The sequence below is a fragment of the Xenopus laevis genome, chromosome 5L (assembly GCF_017654675.1).
Source record: "Xenopus laevis strain J_2021 chromosome 5L, Xenopus_laevis_v10.1, whole genome shotgun sequence".
NCBI classification, from domain to species: Eukaryota; Metazoa; Chordata; class Amphibia; order Anura; family Pipidae; genus Xenopus; species Xenopus laevis.
In genome coordinates this window covers 10359800-10380235 of record NC_054379.1, presented here as the reverse complement: position 1 = coordinate 10380235, position 20436 = coordinate 10359800, and the positions used below count along the sequence as shown (strand labels likewise).

At 42.7% G+C, this 20436-nt stretch overlaps 1 protein-coding gene across 6 annotated transcripts in view; it reads left to right on the top strand.

The window, feature by feature from the left end:
- Positions 1–5197: 5197 nt before the first annotated feature.
- Positions 5198–20436, top strand: part of rcor3.L (REST corepressor 3 L homeolog) — a 37007-nt gene continuing 21768 nt past the window's right edge. For 2 of the 6 annotated variants that reach the window (XM_041562516.1, XM_041562514.1), the window contains exons 1-7: positions 5199–5495; positions 5758–5814; positions 13077–13154; positions 14378–14430; positions 16938–17099; positions 17218–17342; positions 19550–19628. In XM_041562516.1, the coding sequence (XP_041418450.1) occupies positions 5375–5495; positions 5758–5814; positions 13077–13154; positions 14378–14430; positions 16938–17099; positions 17218–17342; positions 19550–19628 (675 nt within the window). In that variant the 5' untranslated portion in view covers positions 5199–5374. Of the gene's footprint in view, positions 5499–5757; positions 5815–13076; positions 13155–14377; positions 14431–16937; positions 17100–17217; positions 17343–19549; positions 19629–20436 lie in introns of all 6 variants that reach the window. The other 4 variants (XM_041562515.1, XM_041562513.1, XM_041562517.1 and 1 more) reach the window with 3 other exon arrangements.

The following is a 20436-nucleotide window of genomic DNA, read 5'->3' as shown; positions in this document are numbered from 1 at the left end:
GGTACAAATAAGCACTCACCCCAAATCCCCCCCTAACTGAACTTCAGACTGGGCCCCCTTAGCTCATAACAAGGTTACAGATATATAGAAACATTGGGGTGTCACCCTGCTATAGTTCCAGGGGTACCCAGGGTACAAATAAACACTCACCCCAAATCTCCCCCTAACTGGCCTTCAGACTGGGCCCCCTTAGCTCATAACAAGGTTACAGATATATAGAAACATTGGGGTGTCACCCTGCTATAGTTCCAGGGGTACCCAGGTCACAAATAAGCACTCACCCCAAATCTCCCCCTAACTGACCTTCAGACTGGGCCCCCTTAGCTCATAACAAGGTTACAGATATATAGAAACATTGGGGTAACAGTCACCCTGCTATAGTTCCAGGGGTACCCAGGGTACAAATAAGCACTCACCCCAAATCTCCCCTAACTGACCGTCAGACTGGGCCCCCTTAGCTCATAACAAGGTTACAGATATATAGAAACATTGGGGTAACAGTCACCCTGCTATAGTTCCAGGGGTACCCAGGGCACAAATAAGCACTCACCCCAAATCTCCCCCTAACTGGCCTTCAGACTGGGCCCCCTTAGCTCATAACAAGGTTACAGATATATAGAAACATTGGGGTAACAGTCACCCTGCTATAGTTCCAGGGGTACCCAGGGCACAAATAAGCACTCACCCCAAATCTCCCCCTAACTGGCCTTCAGACTGGGCTCATAACAAGGTTACAGATATATAGAAACATTGGGGTAACAGCAACCCTGCTATAGTTCCAGGGGTACCCAGGGCACAAATAAGCACTCCCCCAAAATTCTAAGCTACTCTACCTCCTAGTATAGAGCGAGTAGTGCCGACCTTGCACCCCCATATGAGGGTGGCGGGCCTTACACTGCCGGCTTCCACTTTTATAGCCGCTCACCCCCCCCCCCCCTTTTGAGACATCATCGACGGGGCGGGTCGAGTCTATAAAAGGAACCCGGAAGTTGGACTCGGGTGGAGGGAGGACATGTTGGGGTCTTACCCGAGCCACACATCACTAATAGAGAGCAAATATGCATTCCCCAAATAACTCATCCCCACCCCCATCAATTCCACCACATACAGAAAACTAGCCCCCAGACCCAGTTGAAGTACAACTCCCAGCTTTGCACTGATTGCTTTACATATGTTGATCTGTAACCACCCAACCCCCACTGCTGGGCCTCCACATGTTGTTTAAAGGAACAGTAACAGAAAAATTGCAGTGTTTTAAAGGAATGACAATTTAATGTACTGCTGTGCTGCACTAGTAAAAACTATGTGTTTGCTTCAGAAAGACTACTATACTTTATATAAACAAGCTGCTCTGTAGCCATGGGGGCAGCCATTTAATCACAGGATACACAGTAGATAACAGATAAGTACTACTATAGTTTATATAAACAAGCTGCTGTGTAGCCATGAGGGCAGCCATTCAAGCACAGGATACACAGTAGATAACAGATAAGTACTACTATAGTTTATATAAACAAGCTGCTCTGTAGCCATGGGGGCAGCCATTTAATCACAGGATACACAGTAGATAACAGATAAGTACTACTATAGTTTATATAAACAAGCTGCTGTGTAGCCATGGGGGCAGCCATTCAAGCACAGGATACACAGTAGATAACAGATAAGTACTACTATAGTTTATATAAACAAGCTGCTGTGTAGCCATGAGGGCAGCCATTCAAGCACAGTATACACAGTAGATAACAGATAAGTACTACTATAATTTATATAAACAAGCTGCTGTGTAGCCATGGGGGCAGCCATTTAATCACAGGATACACAGTAGATAACAGATAAGTACTACTATAGTTTATATAAACAAGCTGCTGTGTAGCCATGGGGGCAGCCATTCAAGCACAGGATACACAGTAGATAACAGATAAGTACTACTATAGTTTATATAAACAAGCTGCTGTGTAGCCATGGGGGCAGCCATTCAAGCACAGGATACACAGTAGATAACAGATAAGTACTACTATAGTTTATATAAACAAGCTGCTGTGTAGCCATGAGGGCAGCCATTCAAGCACAGGATACACAGTAGATAACAGATAAGTACTACTATAATTTATATAAACAAGCTGCTGTGTAGCCATGGGGGCAGCCATTTAATCACAGGATACACAGTAGATAACAGATAAGTACTACTATAGTTTATATAAACAAGCTGCTTTGTAGCCATGGGGGCAGCCATTCAAGCACAGGATACACAGTAGATAACAGATAAGTACTACTATAGTTTATATAAACAAGCTGCTGTGTAGCCATGGGGGCAGCCATTCAAGCATAGGATACACAGTAGATAACAGATAAGTACTACTATAGTTTATATAAACAAGCTGCTGTGTAGCCATGGGGGCAGCCATTCAAGCACAGGATACACAGTAGATAACAGATAAGTACTACTATAGTTTATATAAACAAGCTGCTGTGTAGCCATGAGGGCAGCCATTCAAGCACAGGATACACAGTAGATAACAGATAAGTACTGCTATAGTTTATATAAACAAGCTGCTGTGTAGCCATGGGGGCAGCCATTTAATCACAGGATACACAGTAGATAACAGATAAGTACTACTATAGTTTATATAAACAAGCTGCTTTGTAGCCATGGGGGCAGCCATTCAAGCACAGGATACACAGTAGATAACAGATAAGTACTACTATAGTTTATATAAACAAGCTGCTGTGTAGCCATGGGGGCAGCCATTCAAGCATAGGATACACAGTAGATAACAGATAAGTACTACTATAGTTTATATAAACAAGCTGCTGTGTAGCCATGGGGGCAGCCATTCAAGCACAGGATACACAGTAGATAACAGATAAGTACTACTATAGTTTATATAAACAAGCTGCTGTGTAGCCATGAGGGCAGCCATTCAAGCACAGGATACACAGTAGATAACAGATAAGTACTGCTATAGTTTATATAAACAAGCTGCTGTGTAGCCATGGGGGCAGCCATTCAAGCACAGGATACACAGTAGATAACAGATAAGTACTACTATAGTTTATATAAACAAGCTGCTGTGTAGCCATGAGGGCAGCCATTCAAGCACAGGATACACAGTAGACAACAGATAAATTCTGTACAATCCCATTGTATACTACAGCGCTTGTCCATTGTTTACACAGCAGCTTGTTTATATAAACTATAATAGTCTTTCTAAAGCAAACACACCAGTTTTACCAGTGCAGGGCAACAGTACTTTATATTTTCATTAGTTTAAAACACTTTCATTTTTTGGCCCTGCTGGTCAGCCTTCTGTTTGCCGTTAGCCTACAATTCCCAGAATTCTACCAGCAACCCTACAGATGTGGCTGAAATGTCAGCATGTTAGTGTTGCTCTCCAGATGTTGGACTACACTTCCCAGCATCCCACTGTTTGGCCTACGACTACCAGCACCCGCATGTCTCCAACTTCCAGAAGGCAACTGGTGGCCCTTAGGGATGGGCGAATTTGACCCGTTTTGTTTTGCCAAAAATTTGCCAACATCTCACTGATCGCACCAAAGCTTTTAAACAAGGTGTCCAGACATTATTGGAAGCACAACTCCCAGTAACCCACTACTAATCCTCCAGATTGAACTACAAATCTCAGAAACCCACTGTGGGCCCTCCAGAGAATGGACTTTCACTCCCAGCATTCTAACGCCCACTTATCTGCACCTCCCAATATTTTGGAAATAAAAAGAGGGATGAAAAACTTGGCGTGCACAGCGCGGCAATTTTTGACCACGCCTATTTGTGTGGCCACACCCTCTAATTACCATGTCCAACATTTGGAAGGTTATGAAAGTTTGAACTTATTTCTGTGTTTTTTTTCAAGTTTTTCCAGTTTTGCTAATGAAGGTGAATTGCCCTTTAAGCTGTGAGTCTAACTTCTCCCAAGGGACCTCTTTATCTTATATTGTTACAATTACTTATTTGCTTATCTCAAAATTGTTACAAAAGTATCTTATCTGCAGCTGTGGCTGTTCTGGGCTCTCTGACAAAAGTCAATTAAGTTAGAAACTTTGTTTATTTTTCTGGCTGTTCAGTGCAGAGGAAATAGGGACTTTCCAGTACAAACGGGGGACTGTGGGTTGAGCTGTCAAAAAACGGGACAGTTGGGAGGTATACATATCCATGTTATTTTGGTACAACTCCAAGAATCCCACAAAAATCCTCTAAATCCTCAGCTCCAACTCCCAGAATTCCACTGCTGATACTTCACATACTATAACCCACATGTCTCCATGTTATTTTACTACAACTCCCAGTATCCTGCTACTAACCCTCTGGCTGATGTTGTACTGCAAACCCCCAGCAACTCACTTCTGCCCCTCCAGATAATTAATTAGAACTCCCAGAATCCCACTGCTCACTCCCCACATACAAAACTACAACACCCCACCCACCAACTCCTAGAGATTTTCTTTTACTACAACTCCCAGCACCCCACGACTAATCCTGATGCTACGGACCTACAAATAGAGAATTCCACTACAATCCCTCCAGCTGTATATTTTCTACAACTCCCGGGATCCCAGATGCAATTAAAGGAGCGGTTCCCCTTTAAATTAACTTTCAGTATGTCATAGAATGGCCAATTCGGGGCAACTTTTAAATTGGTCTTCATTATTTTATATTTTATAGTTTTTTAAATTATTTGCCTTCTTCTTTGACTCTTTACAGCTTTTAAATGGGGGTCACCGACCCCATTTAAGAAACAAATGTTTTCTTAGGCTACAACTTTATAGTCATTGCTACTTTTTATTACCTCGGGCCTCTCCTATTCATATTCCAGTCTCTTATTTAAATCGGTGCATGGTTGCTAGGGGAATTTGGCCCTTAGCAACCAGATGACTGAAATTGCAAACTGGAGAGCTGCTGAATAAAAAGCTAAATAAACTACAAATGATAAAAACCAACTGCAATTTGTCTCAGAATGTCACTGTCTATGATACTAATGAACAGCCAGTTAAAGTGCAGGCCCTCTAAATGACCAACTGCAAGTCTCAGGCACCTAATGGCCATTTTCCTGAGGTGACTCGCAGGAGGAGAACACTGGCTGATGGGATTTGTAGTCGCACAGAGGGAGGACAGCCGCCAGTAGCAGCAGCAGAGGGACAGTACGTGCTCACAGTTCCCTCTCCCAGCGGGGAAGGCGCATCACTACGAGCCGGGTCACGCTCCTCTCGCCTGTATCCCACGGCTGCGCACGGATCCCCCTCTGGCTGGAGGAGGTAGTGCGGTTGCGTGTCACTGCGCCGCTTCCATATTAAGTAGTTCCCCGCTCTCCCCTCAGCCGGGATCCGTGACACACGCACCGGGACCAGAGCCGACGCCATGCCTGGGATGATGGAAAAGAGCAGCGAGTTCCTGGGCAAGAACCGAGCCAAGAATCCGCCCAGCGTCTCCAATGGCCATTTCTCTGAGGAGAGCGGCGGCAGCGACGACGACGAGCACTGTGGTAGCCTCGAACTAGAGCGAATGAGTGAGAGACGCAGCGGCTCCGGGTCAGTGGTGGAGTTTGGTCCAGTCCGGGGTTTCCTGGGGCCGCGTTGTTCTTAGTGTGGGGAACAGAGAGGGGAAAGCGCAGGGAATGGGAAATCCTGGACTGGATCGGGCGCTCGCTGCTGCTGTCACGGAGCCGACTGAGGTCTGTGTGTGAGTGCGAGTGCCCATGGCAGCTCCGGCTATAGCCTGTCCTCTTTTTCTTCCCTGTGCAGATGTCGGCATGCGGGTGGGAGCGGATTTCCAGGCCCGGATCCCGGAGTTCGATCCCGGTGAGTATTTCCCCGTTCCCAGGCGTTGGCGGGTAGTAGCCTCGGTATCACTGAAACCCCCGGGGCGGCTCCGGCCGAGCTTCGTGTCTGTACAATAAATCCCCACACCGTGTAATGGTCACTGGCGGCCCTCCAGCTGCGCTGGGACTTGTAGTTCAGGGATATCACTGGCAATGGAGCAGCCGCGGGGGTGTGTCCGACCTGCTCTGGTTAGTCCGCTGCAATTCTGGGAGTTGTGGCAGCTGGAGGGCCCCGGGGAATCCCCAACATTCTGTGCGCGGGAGGCTGAAGTGACGGCTGCTGCTGCAGAACCTCTTGCCTTGAGCAGATCGAGGGGCAGACATTTCTATCCATCCTATTCAACTCCCTGCGACCCCACAGTCAAAGCTGTATGTTGCAGTTAAGTGGCAGCTGGAGGGCAGCCTAGATTTACATCTGCAGCTTCAGCGCACACGGCTTTTGGGGGATGCTGGGAGTTGTGTCTCTGTAGCACTGGTCATTGGTCACTTGCATTGGGCAGTTGCAGACAGGGGAGACTTATATCATCCTCAGACATGGCTGTTGACTTACCCTTGAATCTGGTGTGGGTATCTAGGGCCTAGAAGAAGAAGATGATGATTAATGTGTAGTGGGGGGCTGCTCCGTGTTGGGGGGCACGACTTGGTGGAGACGGAACTTGCCAAACAGAACCCATAGAATTCCATACGCCCGTGAAATAGGCATCAGAACTGTTACCATAGTAACGGGAGAGGAGTCCCTAGCAACACACCGTGCCATTCAGGTTGCTATGAGCTGTTGCACAAGAGGAGAGAGTGTGGCAGGAGGGCTGGAGGCAGATACTCAGTCACACTATGGCCGACGCTCTCACAGAATTGCCGCAAGGAAATAGAAGTATAAGGCTGTTCCTTCCTGATAGTCTCTCTCTGCACGGGGGGGGGTCACTCACAAAGGGGGAATACACCCCCATTCCCATAATGCTCCCTATAATATTACGACCAGTTATTTAATTTCGGAGGAGCCTTATTTATCCGCAGCTTTGCGTTTTACCCTGCTCATTGTGACATCAGCCAGTTAAATGGGAACTCTCACCACAACTCCAGTTTAAAGGGATCCTGTCATGGGAAAACATGTTTTTTTCAAAACACATCAGTTAATAGTGCTACTCCAGCAGAATCCTGCACTGAAATCCATTTCTCAAAAGAGCAAACAGATTTTTTTATATTCAATTTTGAAATCTGACATGGGGCTAGACATTTTGTCAATTTCCCAGCTGCCCCTGGTCATGTGACTTGTGCCTGCACTTTAGGAGAGAAATGCTTTCTGGCAGGCTGTTGTTTTCCTTCTCAATGTAACTGAATGTGTCCCAGTGGGACATGGGTTTTTACTATTGAGTGTTGTTCTTAGATCTACCAGGCAGCTGTTATCTTGTGTTAGGGAGCTGTTATCTGGTTATCTTCCCATTGTTCTGTTGTTAGGCTGCTGGGGGGAAAGGGAGGGGGTGATATCACTCTAACTTGCAGTACAGCAGTAAAGAGTGATTGAAGTTTATCAGAGTACAAGTCACATGACTTGGGGCAGCTGGGAAATTGACAATATGTCTAGCCCCATGTCAGATTTCAAAATTGAATATAAAAAAATCTGTTTGCTCTTTTGAGAAATGGATTTCAATGCAGAATTCTGCTGGAGCAGCACTATTAACTGATTCCTTTTGAAATTTTTTTTTTTCCCATGACAGTATCCCTTTAATGCATCCTTCATAAATAAGGGGGGGTAACTAAATTAAAATCCATTAATAACCCCCCCCCCCCGACAGTTTCACCATAATCAAGTAAACCCTTCACTTTATGCCTCCCGTTGCTCTGGCTCTCTACACCGTGACTTTTTTTTTTTATTTCTCCTTTAAAAACAGTACAGTATTTCTAATTGGCTAAATGAGAAACATGAGACTCTGCCCTCTGGTGGCAGGAAAGTAGAATGCTCGTCCAGTTAAATTGATCCTTTTTGAATACAGGCGTATTGAAGTAATATATTGAGTAATGTCATCCGTGCTGCTAATAGTAAATGCCTATAAGGCTCAATGCTTATATCAGTGTGTCTCTGTGATTCGATGCTTTTCATTGGAGGGCCGGGGAGAGCAGTCATGGCTGCTCCTATTGATATAATAATTCTACGCAGGAATGGAAGGCTCCCAATGCAGGATAATCTTACGCCTATATGCCTCCTTGAATGTTTGTAGGAAAATAGTGCATTTTAACCCAAATTCTAGAGAGGGTTTATTGTTCATTTCAGGGTTCCCCCTCTGCATTTGGAGAGGCAAGTTTCTCGTTTATCCGGGACGGTGCCCACACATGGATGAAACTTGACTTCCCAGTCTAAGCATAGAAAGACAATTAAGCAGCACTCCCCAAGTTGTTTAATCTTTTGTGAAATAATCAGGTGCAGGTCAATTGTTGTCCTCTCCAACCAACCTTAAATATGTAAGGAATGTAGCAGACGGCACCATCCACGGATACAATTAAAAAGTCTTTATTCGTTACTCTTTGGCTTCATAATCTTGGCAGATACAACGTTTCAAGCCAAACACTGGTCCTTTATCATTCCCAGTCTAAGCAGCGCATGTAGGGCCCCAGACCATAGTTCCAGAATCGGTTTGATCTCGTTATCTGCGGAAGTGATGACATAACTGAGTGCAGGACAGTCCAAGCGGATACTTGTGGGCTGTGTCTGACCTTCCAAGGATTATTTATGGCTGGATGCAAATGTGCGGAAGACTTACCCTCCCAGTAAGTCTATGAAATCCTTGGAGGATGGATGAATCAGTGCTGTATTCCCTTCCATCAACTACTCCAGTGTATTTATTAAGGCCCCCATACATGGGCCAATAAAAGCTGCCTACTGAGTCGGCAACTTATTGGCCCGTGTGCGGGGCAATTCGACCGGCGTCCCTGATTGATATGTGGCTGAAAGTCGGCCAGATGTCGATTGGGCAGGGTAAAAAATCCAGACTGATCGTGGCCACATCTTTTTATTGATGTGGTCCCGCAATCTGACCACCTGTTTGGCCTCCATTCTGATCTGATCGTTGTGCCCTAGGGCACACGATCAGATCAGCTCGATATCGCCCACTTCAAAACGGATTTCCCTGTGTATAGCCACCTTTAAGCTAGCCATACATATCGAGAGCCGCTCATTCGCCGACATCGCCAAACGAGCGGATTTCCCTGTGTATGGGCCACCTTTAAGCTAGCCAGACATAGCGAGAGCCGCTCATTTGGCGATGTCGCCAAACGAGCGGATCTCTCCCCGAAATGCCCACATTGAAGTGGGCGATATCGAGCTGATCCGATCGTGGGCCCTAGGGCACAACGAGAATATGGGTGGTCGGATCGAGGGCCACATCAATGAACCGTTGCAGTCCTTGATCAGACTGGATTTTTAAACATGCCCGATGGACTTCCCCGGTTGATATCTGGCTGAAAGTCATCCGGATGTCCATCGGGCAAGTTTAAAAATCCCGTCTGATCAAGGACCGCAACGGTTCGTTGATGTGGCCCTCGATCTGACCACCTGTTTGGCCTCTATTCTGATCCGATCGTTGTGCCCTAGGGCTCACGATAAGATCAGCTCGATATCGCCCACTTCAAAACGGATTTCCCTGTGTATAGCTTTAAGCTAGCCATACATAGCGAGAGCCGCTCATTTGGCGATGTCGCCAAACGAGCGGATCTCTCCCCCCGATATGCCCACATTGAAGTGGGCTATATCGAGCTGATCCGATCGTGGGCCCTGGGCACAACGAGAATATGGGCGGTTGGATCGAGGGCCACATCAACGAACCGTTGCGGTCCTTGATCAGACGGGATTTTTAAGGACATCTGGATGACTTTTAGCCAGATATCAACCGGGGAAGCCCATCGGAGGGCCCAACACACTGCCCAATAAACTGTCAACTTAATCTGTCAGCAATTTATATTGCCCTGTATGGGGCATTGTCTGGTTCTATGTATAAGAGCAATAATCCATGTTTCTCACCTTTCTTCTCTTCTTCCTAGATTATTATTAGATAAGGACTAAGTAAAGGGCGTCAAATAAGACTTCTAGGCAGATCTTGCGGGTCCTGCATCTCATTAATAGGGTGGTTCAAATTTAAAGGGGTTGTTCACCTTCCAACACTTTTTTCATTTCAGTTGGTTTTAGATAGTTCAGAAAAAAAGCCTTTTTCCAATTACTTTATATTTGTAACGGCTTTTCTAATAATGAAATGTAACGCTTAATTTTCACCAGCCTGGGGGGAGGGGTCGCCGACTCTGTAACTGTTCTAAATTGATACATTTAGTTGATGCATTTCTTCTATTTGTTCCTGCTGAGCAGAATCTCTGGGTTTCATTACAGGCAGCTGTTAGAATTGATACAATAGTTTCTAATAGTCCAGAAAAGCTGCTGAGAAATTTTTGGGAAAACTGTAAAAAAATAAATAAATGCAATTGATAAAAAGTCTTTATTTCTGATGAACTGAAAAAAAGTTTTGGAAGGCAAACAGCCCCTTTAAGGTAACTTGGTATGATATAGAATGGCAAATTCAAATTAATTGTAATTTTTATTTGTTATAGTTTTTTTTTTATAGTTATTTGCCTTCTTCAGACTCATTCCAGCTTTCAAATGGGGGGTCACTGACCCTTTCTAAAAATTAATTCTCTGTAAGGCTACAAAATTATTGTTTTTGATATTTATTACTCATCTTTCTATTCAGGCCTCTCCTATTCATATTCCAGTCTCTTGTTCAAATCAATGCATAGTTGCTAGGGTAATTTTGACTCAAGCAACCAGATTTCTGAGATTGCAAACTGGAGATTTGCTGAATAAAAAAAACTCAAAAACCACAAATAATAAAATTCATCTCAGAATATCACTCTCTACATCATCCTAAAAGTTAAAGGGGAACTCCGGCTTCCAAACCAAAATTTGATAAAAGGGCCCACATAACATAGAAACCCCCTAATGTACCCATTACAGTTACCTGTTTTTTTTTTAAAATTTTTTTTTTTTAAAAGTATGAATAAATGCTGGAATCCAGCTGTTTAATAGTTCTTCTCTTTCTGTATCATTTGAAAACCAACAAAACCCACAATGCATTGCACTGTGATGTTCCTTTCCTTATTGAAATCACGTGTGCAGGGAATTGTGGGGTTTGGAGGATGCAGGCTGAGGACTGATGGCTGTCGATACAAAGTAACAGTAGTCAGAAAGCTCAGCAAAGTAGTCAGACAGATCAGCAGGAGAACAGGGCGCTAGGCTTAGGGAACTGTTCCAAACCATTAAAAATCATAAAAAGTCTGCATATTTTTTAACTATCTCTCATTCATTATTTATTTCCAAGGAATGCAGCAGTGGAATAAAATCTTAAAGGATATGTCTCTGCCATCAGTGGGGAGCGAAGATTACCTGTAGCCTAGCACAAGGATAGGATACAGAGGAGCAGTGAATGCATGTCTAGATTGTAAGCTCTTGTGGGTAGAGATATGGGCATCAGTGTGTGCTGAATGTGTCTTGTATTTATCGTCTATTCTACAGCTCTATGGTAATGCTTGGGAAGTTATAAATAAAAAGTAATAACTTTCTAAAGGTTTCAGTGATGCGAGGGAGATAGTTGCTCTTCCATTATATTCTACGTTATGTGGTTTTCCTTAGACTATTAATGAGCAGTAAAGGCTGATGATAGACAAATTCATCATCCCCCCTGGCATCCTGGGCTAATGCCCCTAACTTTCTACTTACCCCTCCTTGCAGGTCCTGTCCAGCGGAGTTCTCAGCAGCCATCTGGTCTCCTTCGGTCTTCTTCCAGTAGTGATTGGCATTTTCGGGCTCATGCGCAATTGGAGGAATCTTTCGTTGCGGAGCTACTGCGCATGCGCCGAAAGTCGTGAAATTTGCAGGAAATATATCGGAAATTATGCACATGCACAGTAGCTACGCCTCGGAAGATTCCTCCAACTGCGCATGCGCCCGAAAATGCTGATCACTACTGGAAGAAGACCGAAGGAGACAAGATGGCTGCTGTGAACTCCGCTGGACAGGACCTGCAAGGAGGGGTAAGTAGAATGTTAGGGGCATTTGCCCAGAGTGCCAGGGGGAGGGGGGCCTATTTAGGGTAGGGGGGAAGGGGGATGCCAATTAGGGGGTTGAATTCTCCTTTAAGCTTGCCTTAGGGAGGAACTCCATGGGCGATTTCGGATGTGACGGAAATAAGGTAAGCAACAGGAACGTCAGATGTCGCAGCGTTCGTCCGACGTGACATGATTGTTGCGTTGGATAAACACTGCGACTTCATCTGACATTTCCATCTGTTACCTTATTTCCGTCACATCAAACTTGGCGCCCGCATTTTTGTGCATCCGATCGCGCTGAAATCGCCCATGGAGTTTCTCCCTTAGACGCAAAGATAAAGTCGCATGAAGTAAGTTTCATGTGATTTTTGGACCGTGTGTGGTTTGTCCCATCATTTTTTTCATACCATGGTGATCGGTTGTTCAGTCGATGGGACAGGATAGAAGATTACTGTCAGCTAACAATACTATCTCTGCATGTATCGAATATCTGGCGATATCAATGGGTCACTACTATTTGTCTGACATAAGTTCTGTATGATTGCTGTGATGTCCAGTCTCATTTGTTCTTTTTCTACTGTATTTAATCGGAATGGTTGGTTGCAGGTTGGAAGATCGTTTGTATTAAATGAGGCTACAATCTGCACTTCTATGGCCAGTTTAAGAGTCACCTGCTGGTCCGTTCCTTCTGACTGTATACTACGAGATTATAGGTTTATGTATCATTGAAGGCCACCAGGAGTAGGGACTTCCATTAAAAGTACTCTGGGCCTTCTAGTTAATGGACATCTAAACTCTCCTTAAATGTGATTACCTTCCTTTTGACATCCCAGTTCCCTTTGCTATGGCGGAAGTGCATGTGAAGCTATTGCCGTAAAAATCTTTAGTCTGCTGAGGGAGAGGAGGAAAAACGGTCCCTGAGCTAGGGTGGATACCCCAGTCTGGTTTGAAACGCTATAATAATAGAATTAAAGGAGAAGGAAAGGTAGATTTTCTCCAGTCCGGTGCTCCTTTTAGGAAACAGCACAAACACGTCACTCCTGTCATGGTCAGATCAGTAAATGGGGGGGGGGGGGTCACTGACATAGCCAGTTACTGGTCTCAAACGTTACTCTCTTCAATAAGAACAGTCTTTAATAATGTACGTCTGTATTTCAGGTGCAACCAAGTACACTGATAAAGACAGTGGAGAGATGTTGGTGTGGTCACCGCATCATAATATACCAGATCCTAAATGTAAGTTTTCCCAATCCATTCATTGATTCTACTTCTGTGATGAGCCAGAAATTTTTTTTTGTTTTAGGTTCTCGTCGTACATTTTCAGTTTTAAACACCCCCCCCCTGAAATTTCAACAAATCTTATATGAATTATCTGCTCTGATAGCCCTACTGTTTTTTGTTTGTGAGTGCCTCATGCCCAGGGCTCTGGTTTAAAGGGACCTTTATACTGCTGACAATTATCCATTAAGTTCTTGCCGACCCTCGTTCAATCACACCACAATGATCATGGATGAACCAGTAAGGAACACACTGGGTTTATCAGGAGACAAGTCTCTGGCCAGTCCAATCTCTGCTAGAAGTAATGTTCATCAAGAATATCTGGGACAGCAAATAAATAAACACCTGAAATTTCTCCCTAACTGACCTTGAAGCTGAGTTCTCATGTGTATCTAGGGAAGCAAATATGCATGATCAAATCTCACCTTAACTGGACTTTGGGCTGAGCCCACCCCAGCCGCCATAAGAAAAAAAAGTCCATTGACTAATGCATTTGGAGAAAAAAATCGCCATAAGAAAAATCGCCCATTGACTTTAATGCATTGTGACAAAAAAAGTCGCCATAAGAGAAAAAAGTCCATTGACTTTAATGCATTAGGACAAAAAAAGTTGCCATAAAAAACGCCCATTGACTTTAATGCATTCGGACAAAAAAAGTCGCCATAAGAAAAGACGCCCATTGACTTTAATGTATTTGGAGCGAGAAAAATTGCCACGTTTGTAGAAATTTGTTGCGTGTAAAAACGCCCTTTGACTTCAAAACTTTTTGCAAAATGTTGCTGTTTCGCAAATTATTTGCAGCTTCGCAAAATGTTTGGTGAAGTGAATGAGGACAGATTCTCTCCTCACTACTGACAATTATCCGTTAAGTTCTTGCCGACCCGCATTCATGCAATTTGCCCATTTTAACCTCTGCATCCCATTGACTTGAATGGTCACCAAACACAAGTAATTCCCTATAGAAGAGCAACTGTAGCAGATAGATCCATACTTCCAGCCTGCCATTACCTTTTTAATCTGGATTATACCACTGCTCTCATGGACAGGGCTTTCACAGAAGAGTAACATTTCCCCCTGAGCATAGAATCGCCACCCTTCTCTCTGTTCTACAAGTTATTGCTTAACTGGAACTTTCTGACCCAGTGTTTAAATGTATGTTACCTCCATTTCTTTTCTTGCAGTGGATGAATATATCGCTATAGCAAAGGAGAAACATGGCTACAACGTGGAACAGGTACTCTGTCATTCATGTATCAGGAACCCAAGTGTAAGTACAGGTATGGGACCTGTTATCCAGAATGCTCCGGATTTTCTGGATAACAGATCTTTCCATAATTTGGATCTTCATACCTTAAGTCTACTAGAAAATCATGTAAAACATGAAATAAACCCAATAGGCTAGTTTTGCTTCCAATAAGGATTAATTATATCTTAGTTGGGATCAAGTACAATGTACTGTTTTATTATTACTCAGAAAAAGGAAATCATTTTTAACAATTTGGATAAAATGGAGGCTATGCGAGATGGCCATTCTGTAATTTGCAGCTTTCTGGATAATGGGTTTCTGGATAACCGATCCCATACCTGGACTAGCATCTCCCAGGCTTCAGCCTCTCCAAATCCTGGCTCTTTTATACTGTTAGCATGGTATCATGGAACTAGGGATGCACCGCATCCACTATTTTGGATTCGGCCGAACCCCCAAATTCTTCACGAAAGATTTGGCCAAACCGAATCCTAATTTGCATATGCAAATTAGGGGTGGGGGGGGGAAATCATTTTATACTTCCTTGTTTTGTGACAAAAAGTCATGCGATTTCCCTCCCCATCCCTAATTTGCAAATGCAAATTAGGATTTGTTTTGACCTGGCAGAAGGATTCGGCCGAATCCTGCTGAAAAAGGCAGAATCCCAAACCGAATCCTGGATTCGGTGCATCCCTATGTGGAACTGAAGCAGCTTTGCAAGTATTTTTTGCCAGCTGGTGTCTAGGGTCAGTGACCTCGGCAACCACAAAGCCCATTGATAATATTTATTTTTTATTACCGTTGTTCTATTTCAATCTGACATCAAAACAAATATTATTCTTGCCGCTGATGCTAGCAACTGAACTCTAAAACGGTAGAGGAGCACAACAAAAATTCTTTTCATCACAAAAGAAGATTTTTTTTTCCACCTTTTCCTTTCCTGCCCCTAATTTGCACATGCAAATTCAGATTCGGTTATTCGGCCAAATCTTTCACCAGGGATTTCTGCCGAATACAAAATAGTGAATTCGGTGCATCCCTAGTAGCTTTACAGAGCATTCGGTGCATCCCTAGTAGCTTTACAGAGCATTTGTTTTTAGATGGGGTAAGTGACCCCCTTTTCAAAGCTAGAAAGAGTCAGGAGAAGAAGCCAAATAATAAAGACCAATTGAAAAGTTGCTTAGAACTGACCATTCTATAATATACTAAAAGTTAACCTGAAGGTGAACCACCCCTTTAAATAATATAGCTATAGGAAAACATTGGTATATTCACCTTTCAGCTGTAGTTCCAAGAATATCTACCTTCAAATCTTACAATAATTGGCCTTTAGACTGCCATAGGGATGAACCGATTCCACTTTTTGGGATTCGGCCGAATCCTTCGTGAAAGATTTGTATATGCAAAATTAGGGGAGGGAAAGGAAAAAGTGGGCAAAAAAGATTTGTTACTTTTTTTTGTGATGAAAAGTCAAGTGATTTCTCTTCCAACCTCTAATTTGCATATGCCAATTGGGACTGGATGAACTGAATCCAAATCCTAAATATTTGCCTGATTTCCAAACCTAATCCTGGATTTGGTGTATCCCTACTGCACCCCCAAAATTGCCCTGATCCCTCCTAGGCGGATGAGCTCCTATAGTTTGGGAACTACTGCTGTGGCATGTATAATGAGTGATCTGTGGTAATGGGCGAATTTATCCTGTTTCGCTGTAAAATTTGTGAATTTCCCGCGAAATTCAGAAAACGGCAAAAAATTCATGAAACGCAAATTTTGATGCCGTTGTGCGAATTAATTGCTGCTGGTGTAAGAATTTTGTTGCAGGTGTAAAAAAAAATGTTTATTCGCCGGAGGCAAAAAGCAGAATTTCGCCGCAGATTCTCTCCTGGCGAATAAAATCGCCCATCACTAGTGATCTGATGATGTTGACCACATTTCATAGGACAATTTTATTGGGCATCTTGGGAATTTCTACCCAGTGGTCATTATAGGGCTAATAGAAATCCTTGTGTTATCTGTATGGGCGAATACATTTGCCTGGCACTAATTCGAGGCGAATTTCCGCAAATCTCGGCAGTGAAAATTCGTCTGCGTCCATTTCTGATTTTCACAATTTTTTCATGAAAACATTGAACGATTTTTTGGTGAAAATGTTCGATGTGCTAGATGAAACCTTTTGAATTGCTTTATTTTTTTTTATATTAGTGAAACCTTTTGAATTGCTCGATTTTTTTAGTGAAAAGGTTCGATTTTCTTGAATTTTTAGTGAAAACGTTCGAATTGATCAATTTTTTTCATAAAAACTTTCGAATTTCATGCTCTTAAATGAACTTTCCGATTTCACAATTATCCGCGAATTTTTCACGGGAGAAATTCGCCCATCACTAGTTATCTGCTAATATACTGGTCACTACTGATCCCTAGATATGTTCATTCAGCAATGTTCTGACCTACAGACAGTACCCAGAAATGAAGCTTATTGTCTCCTTTTCAAGGCTTTGGGGATGCTGTTCTGGCACAAACACAACATCGAGAGGTCCTTGGCCGACTTACCCAACTTCACTCCGTTTCCTGATGAATGGACAGTTGAAGACAAAGTTCTCTTTGAACAAGCTTTTAGCTTTCATGGCAAGAGTTTTCATAGAATTCAACAAATGGTAAAGCCAAAATCGTTGTGTGTCCCTGCCGTTAAAACTGGCCGCAAGACGGAAACTGTAGCGAAATGGGATTCGCAAGCCGTAATGGAGCCAAACTCTCCTTTTTTTTTTTTTTTAGCTTCCAGATAAGTCGATTGCAAGCCTCGTGAAGTATTACTATTCCTGGAAGAAAACACGGTCGCGGACAAGTCTGATGGACAGGCAAGCGCGGAAGTTAGCCAGCAAATCCAATCCCAGAGAAAGGTGGGTAAAGTTGGTCTTCTGTAATTCTGAACCCTTAAAGGAGAACTAAAGCCTAACTAAAGAAGTAGCTAGAAATGTTGTACATGATGTTTTGTGCTTCTGTACCAGCCCAAGGCAACCCCAGCCGTTTAGCAGTAAAGATCTGTGTCTCCAAAGATGCCCCAGTAGCTCCCCATCTTCTGCTGATTCACTGCACATGCTCTGTGCTGCTGTCACTTACTGAGTTTAGGGACCTCACACTCACAATATACAGTACACATAGAATAGAAATGTCACAATATAAGGCTGATTAGTAATTAATACACATAATTACTACATGGCAGCACAGAAACCAGTGCAATTAGCATCAGAATTGAATAATCAGCAAACCGGTAGCATCAGCTTATATACCCACAATGCATCGATCCCCCGAGCATGCACCATGTATGGGATTCGCAATAGGCGCATGTGCAGAAAATCCCGTTTGGATCGCTTACATAAAATTAACCCTGCGGTTAACCCTACATCCCCAACTAATAGAAACCATTAAAATGAGTTGCTCTGGTGACGCGCACTTAAAGGAGAAATCAACCTGTGGGGAAAAAACCCTGTAACCCCCACCCCAGGTAGCCCTTCCTCCCTTCCCCCCTGTGGAAATGCCCCTCACTCCATACTTACCCCTCGGCGCAGATTCTTCCAGCGAAGTTCCACGCATCCATCTTCTGGCTCCTCGGTAAGCTGACTGAGAGATCGACAATTTTCGTGTAATTTTGCGCATGTGCAGTTGCCGCAAATCGGGAAACTGCTCCAACTGCGCATGCGCAGAAATACCGATCTCCCAGTCAGTTTACAGAGGAGCCGAAGATGGACGCATGGAATTTTGCTTGAACAATCTGCGCCGAGGGGTAAGTATGGAGTATGGGGCATCTCCCTGGGGGGGGGGTAGTTAGCCTGGGGGGAGGAAGGAGGGAGGGCTACCTGGGGTTGTGGGTAGGGTTTTTTTTCCTCACCGGTTGATTTCTCCTTTAATGCTAGAAAATAGACACAGATCTCCAAGTAGTATTCATTCATGTTCTGCTTGTTGTCTGTGCTCCATTCACTTTCCCTGTCTTGCCTCCAGCACAAGAGTATTAACTGTGCTCATGTCTAGGGGGAGTTAGAAACTTGGCTCATGCACCATTTTTATGACATATGCTTAAAGGGATCCTGTTATTGGAAAACATGTTTTTTTCCAAAACGCATCAGTTAATAGTGCTACTCCAGCAGAATTCTGCACTGAAATCCATTTCTCAAAAGAGCAAACAGATTTTTTTATATTCAATTTCGAAATCTGACATGGGGCTAGACATTTTGTCAATTTCCCAGCTGCCCCAAGTCATGTGACTTGTGCCTGCACTTTAGAAGAGAAATGCTTTCTGGCAGGCTGCTCTTTTTCCTTCTCAATGTAACTGAAGGTGTCTCAGTGAGACATGGGTTTTTACTATTGAGTGTTGTTCTTAGATCTACCAGGCAGCTGTTATCTTGTGTTAGGGAGCTGCTATCTGGTTACCTTCCCATTGTTCTGTTGTTTGGCTGCTGGGGGGGAAAAGGGAGGGGGTGATATCACTCCAACTTGCAGTACAGCAGTAAAGAGTGATTGAAGTTTATCAGAGCACAAGTCACATGACTTGGAGCAGCTGGGAAATTGACAGAACTCTAGCGAAACTTCAGCATTTCGCAACTTTGCATTTGGTGAATTAGCGTAGTGGTGAAGTGGCGCTAAGTGTGGTGCAGCCTTGGCTGGCTAATATTCACCCAGACAAGGGGAAACTATAATTTAATGTGGGATGGAGGTAAAGCCTTTCCTTGTCTTAGAGATTAGAAATGTGAAAACAGAAAAAACCCTGGAAAAGATGTGATGTAATTTGTCATTAGACGCAAGGAAACCCGTGTATTATAATAAATAAAGTACCCCCTGTTGCAAAATATGAGGATATTTGAATTCAACTCGTAGTTCCATGACCTCGTATAAAAACACGATCTCGTGCTTTTATAGAATTTATAATATCCTTTTATATTTTTGATTCATAAAAAAAAAAAATATATATATATATATATATATCTACTTGTGTATGCAGTGCTGTGCAGTGTAGGTCAGTGCAAATGTCACCGATTATAAACTCATCTGCCAAGTGACTCTCATTGAAGCACCAGCATTAAATTGAACATTCTATTGTGTTTATACCCAGTGACGAGGAGCTGGAAGAGCCAAATCCAAAGGACAGCAACGACAGTGATTATGACCCTAAAAAAGAAACAAAAAAGGAGGTAAAGATAACATTGTTCATTTTATTTCTTGAAATGATTATACGGGTGTATTTATTATGATATATATATATATATATATATTTTTCAGAGCTGGTGCACCAATCAACCAACAAAATGCCTGGGTGCTGGTTATAGATAGCATACGAAAGAAAAAAATGAAACCGCACTCCTAGGACTTTAGTGAAAAACACATGGTAGGTTTATTTCAACGTTTCGGCTACTGCACTCGAGCCGTCTTCCTGAAGACGGCTCGAGTGCAGTAGCCGAAACGTTGAAATAAACCTACCATGTGTTTTTATTTATTTATATTTATATATATATATATATATATATATATATATATATATATATATATATATATATTAAATATATATATATATATATATATATTAAATATATATATATATATATATATATTAAATATATATATATATATATATTAAATATATATATATATATATATATATATTAAATATATATATATATATATATATATATATATATATTAAATATATATATATATATATATATATATATTAAATATATATATATATATTAAATATATATATATATATATATATATATATATATATATATATAGTTAATACAGAATGCTCAGGTCCAGGGCCTTTCTGGATAAGGGGTCTTTCTGTATGCGTTAAATAACCCCAATAAGGATTAATTATATTTTCGTTTGGATCAAGTACAAGCTATTGTTTCATTATTACAAAAAAATTTTAATTATTTGATTAAAATGGAGTCTATGGGAGGTGGCCTAAATGTAAGTCGGAGCTATCTGGATAACTGA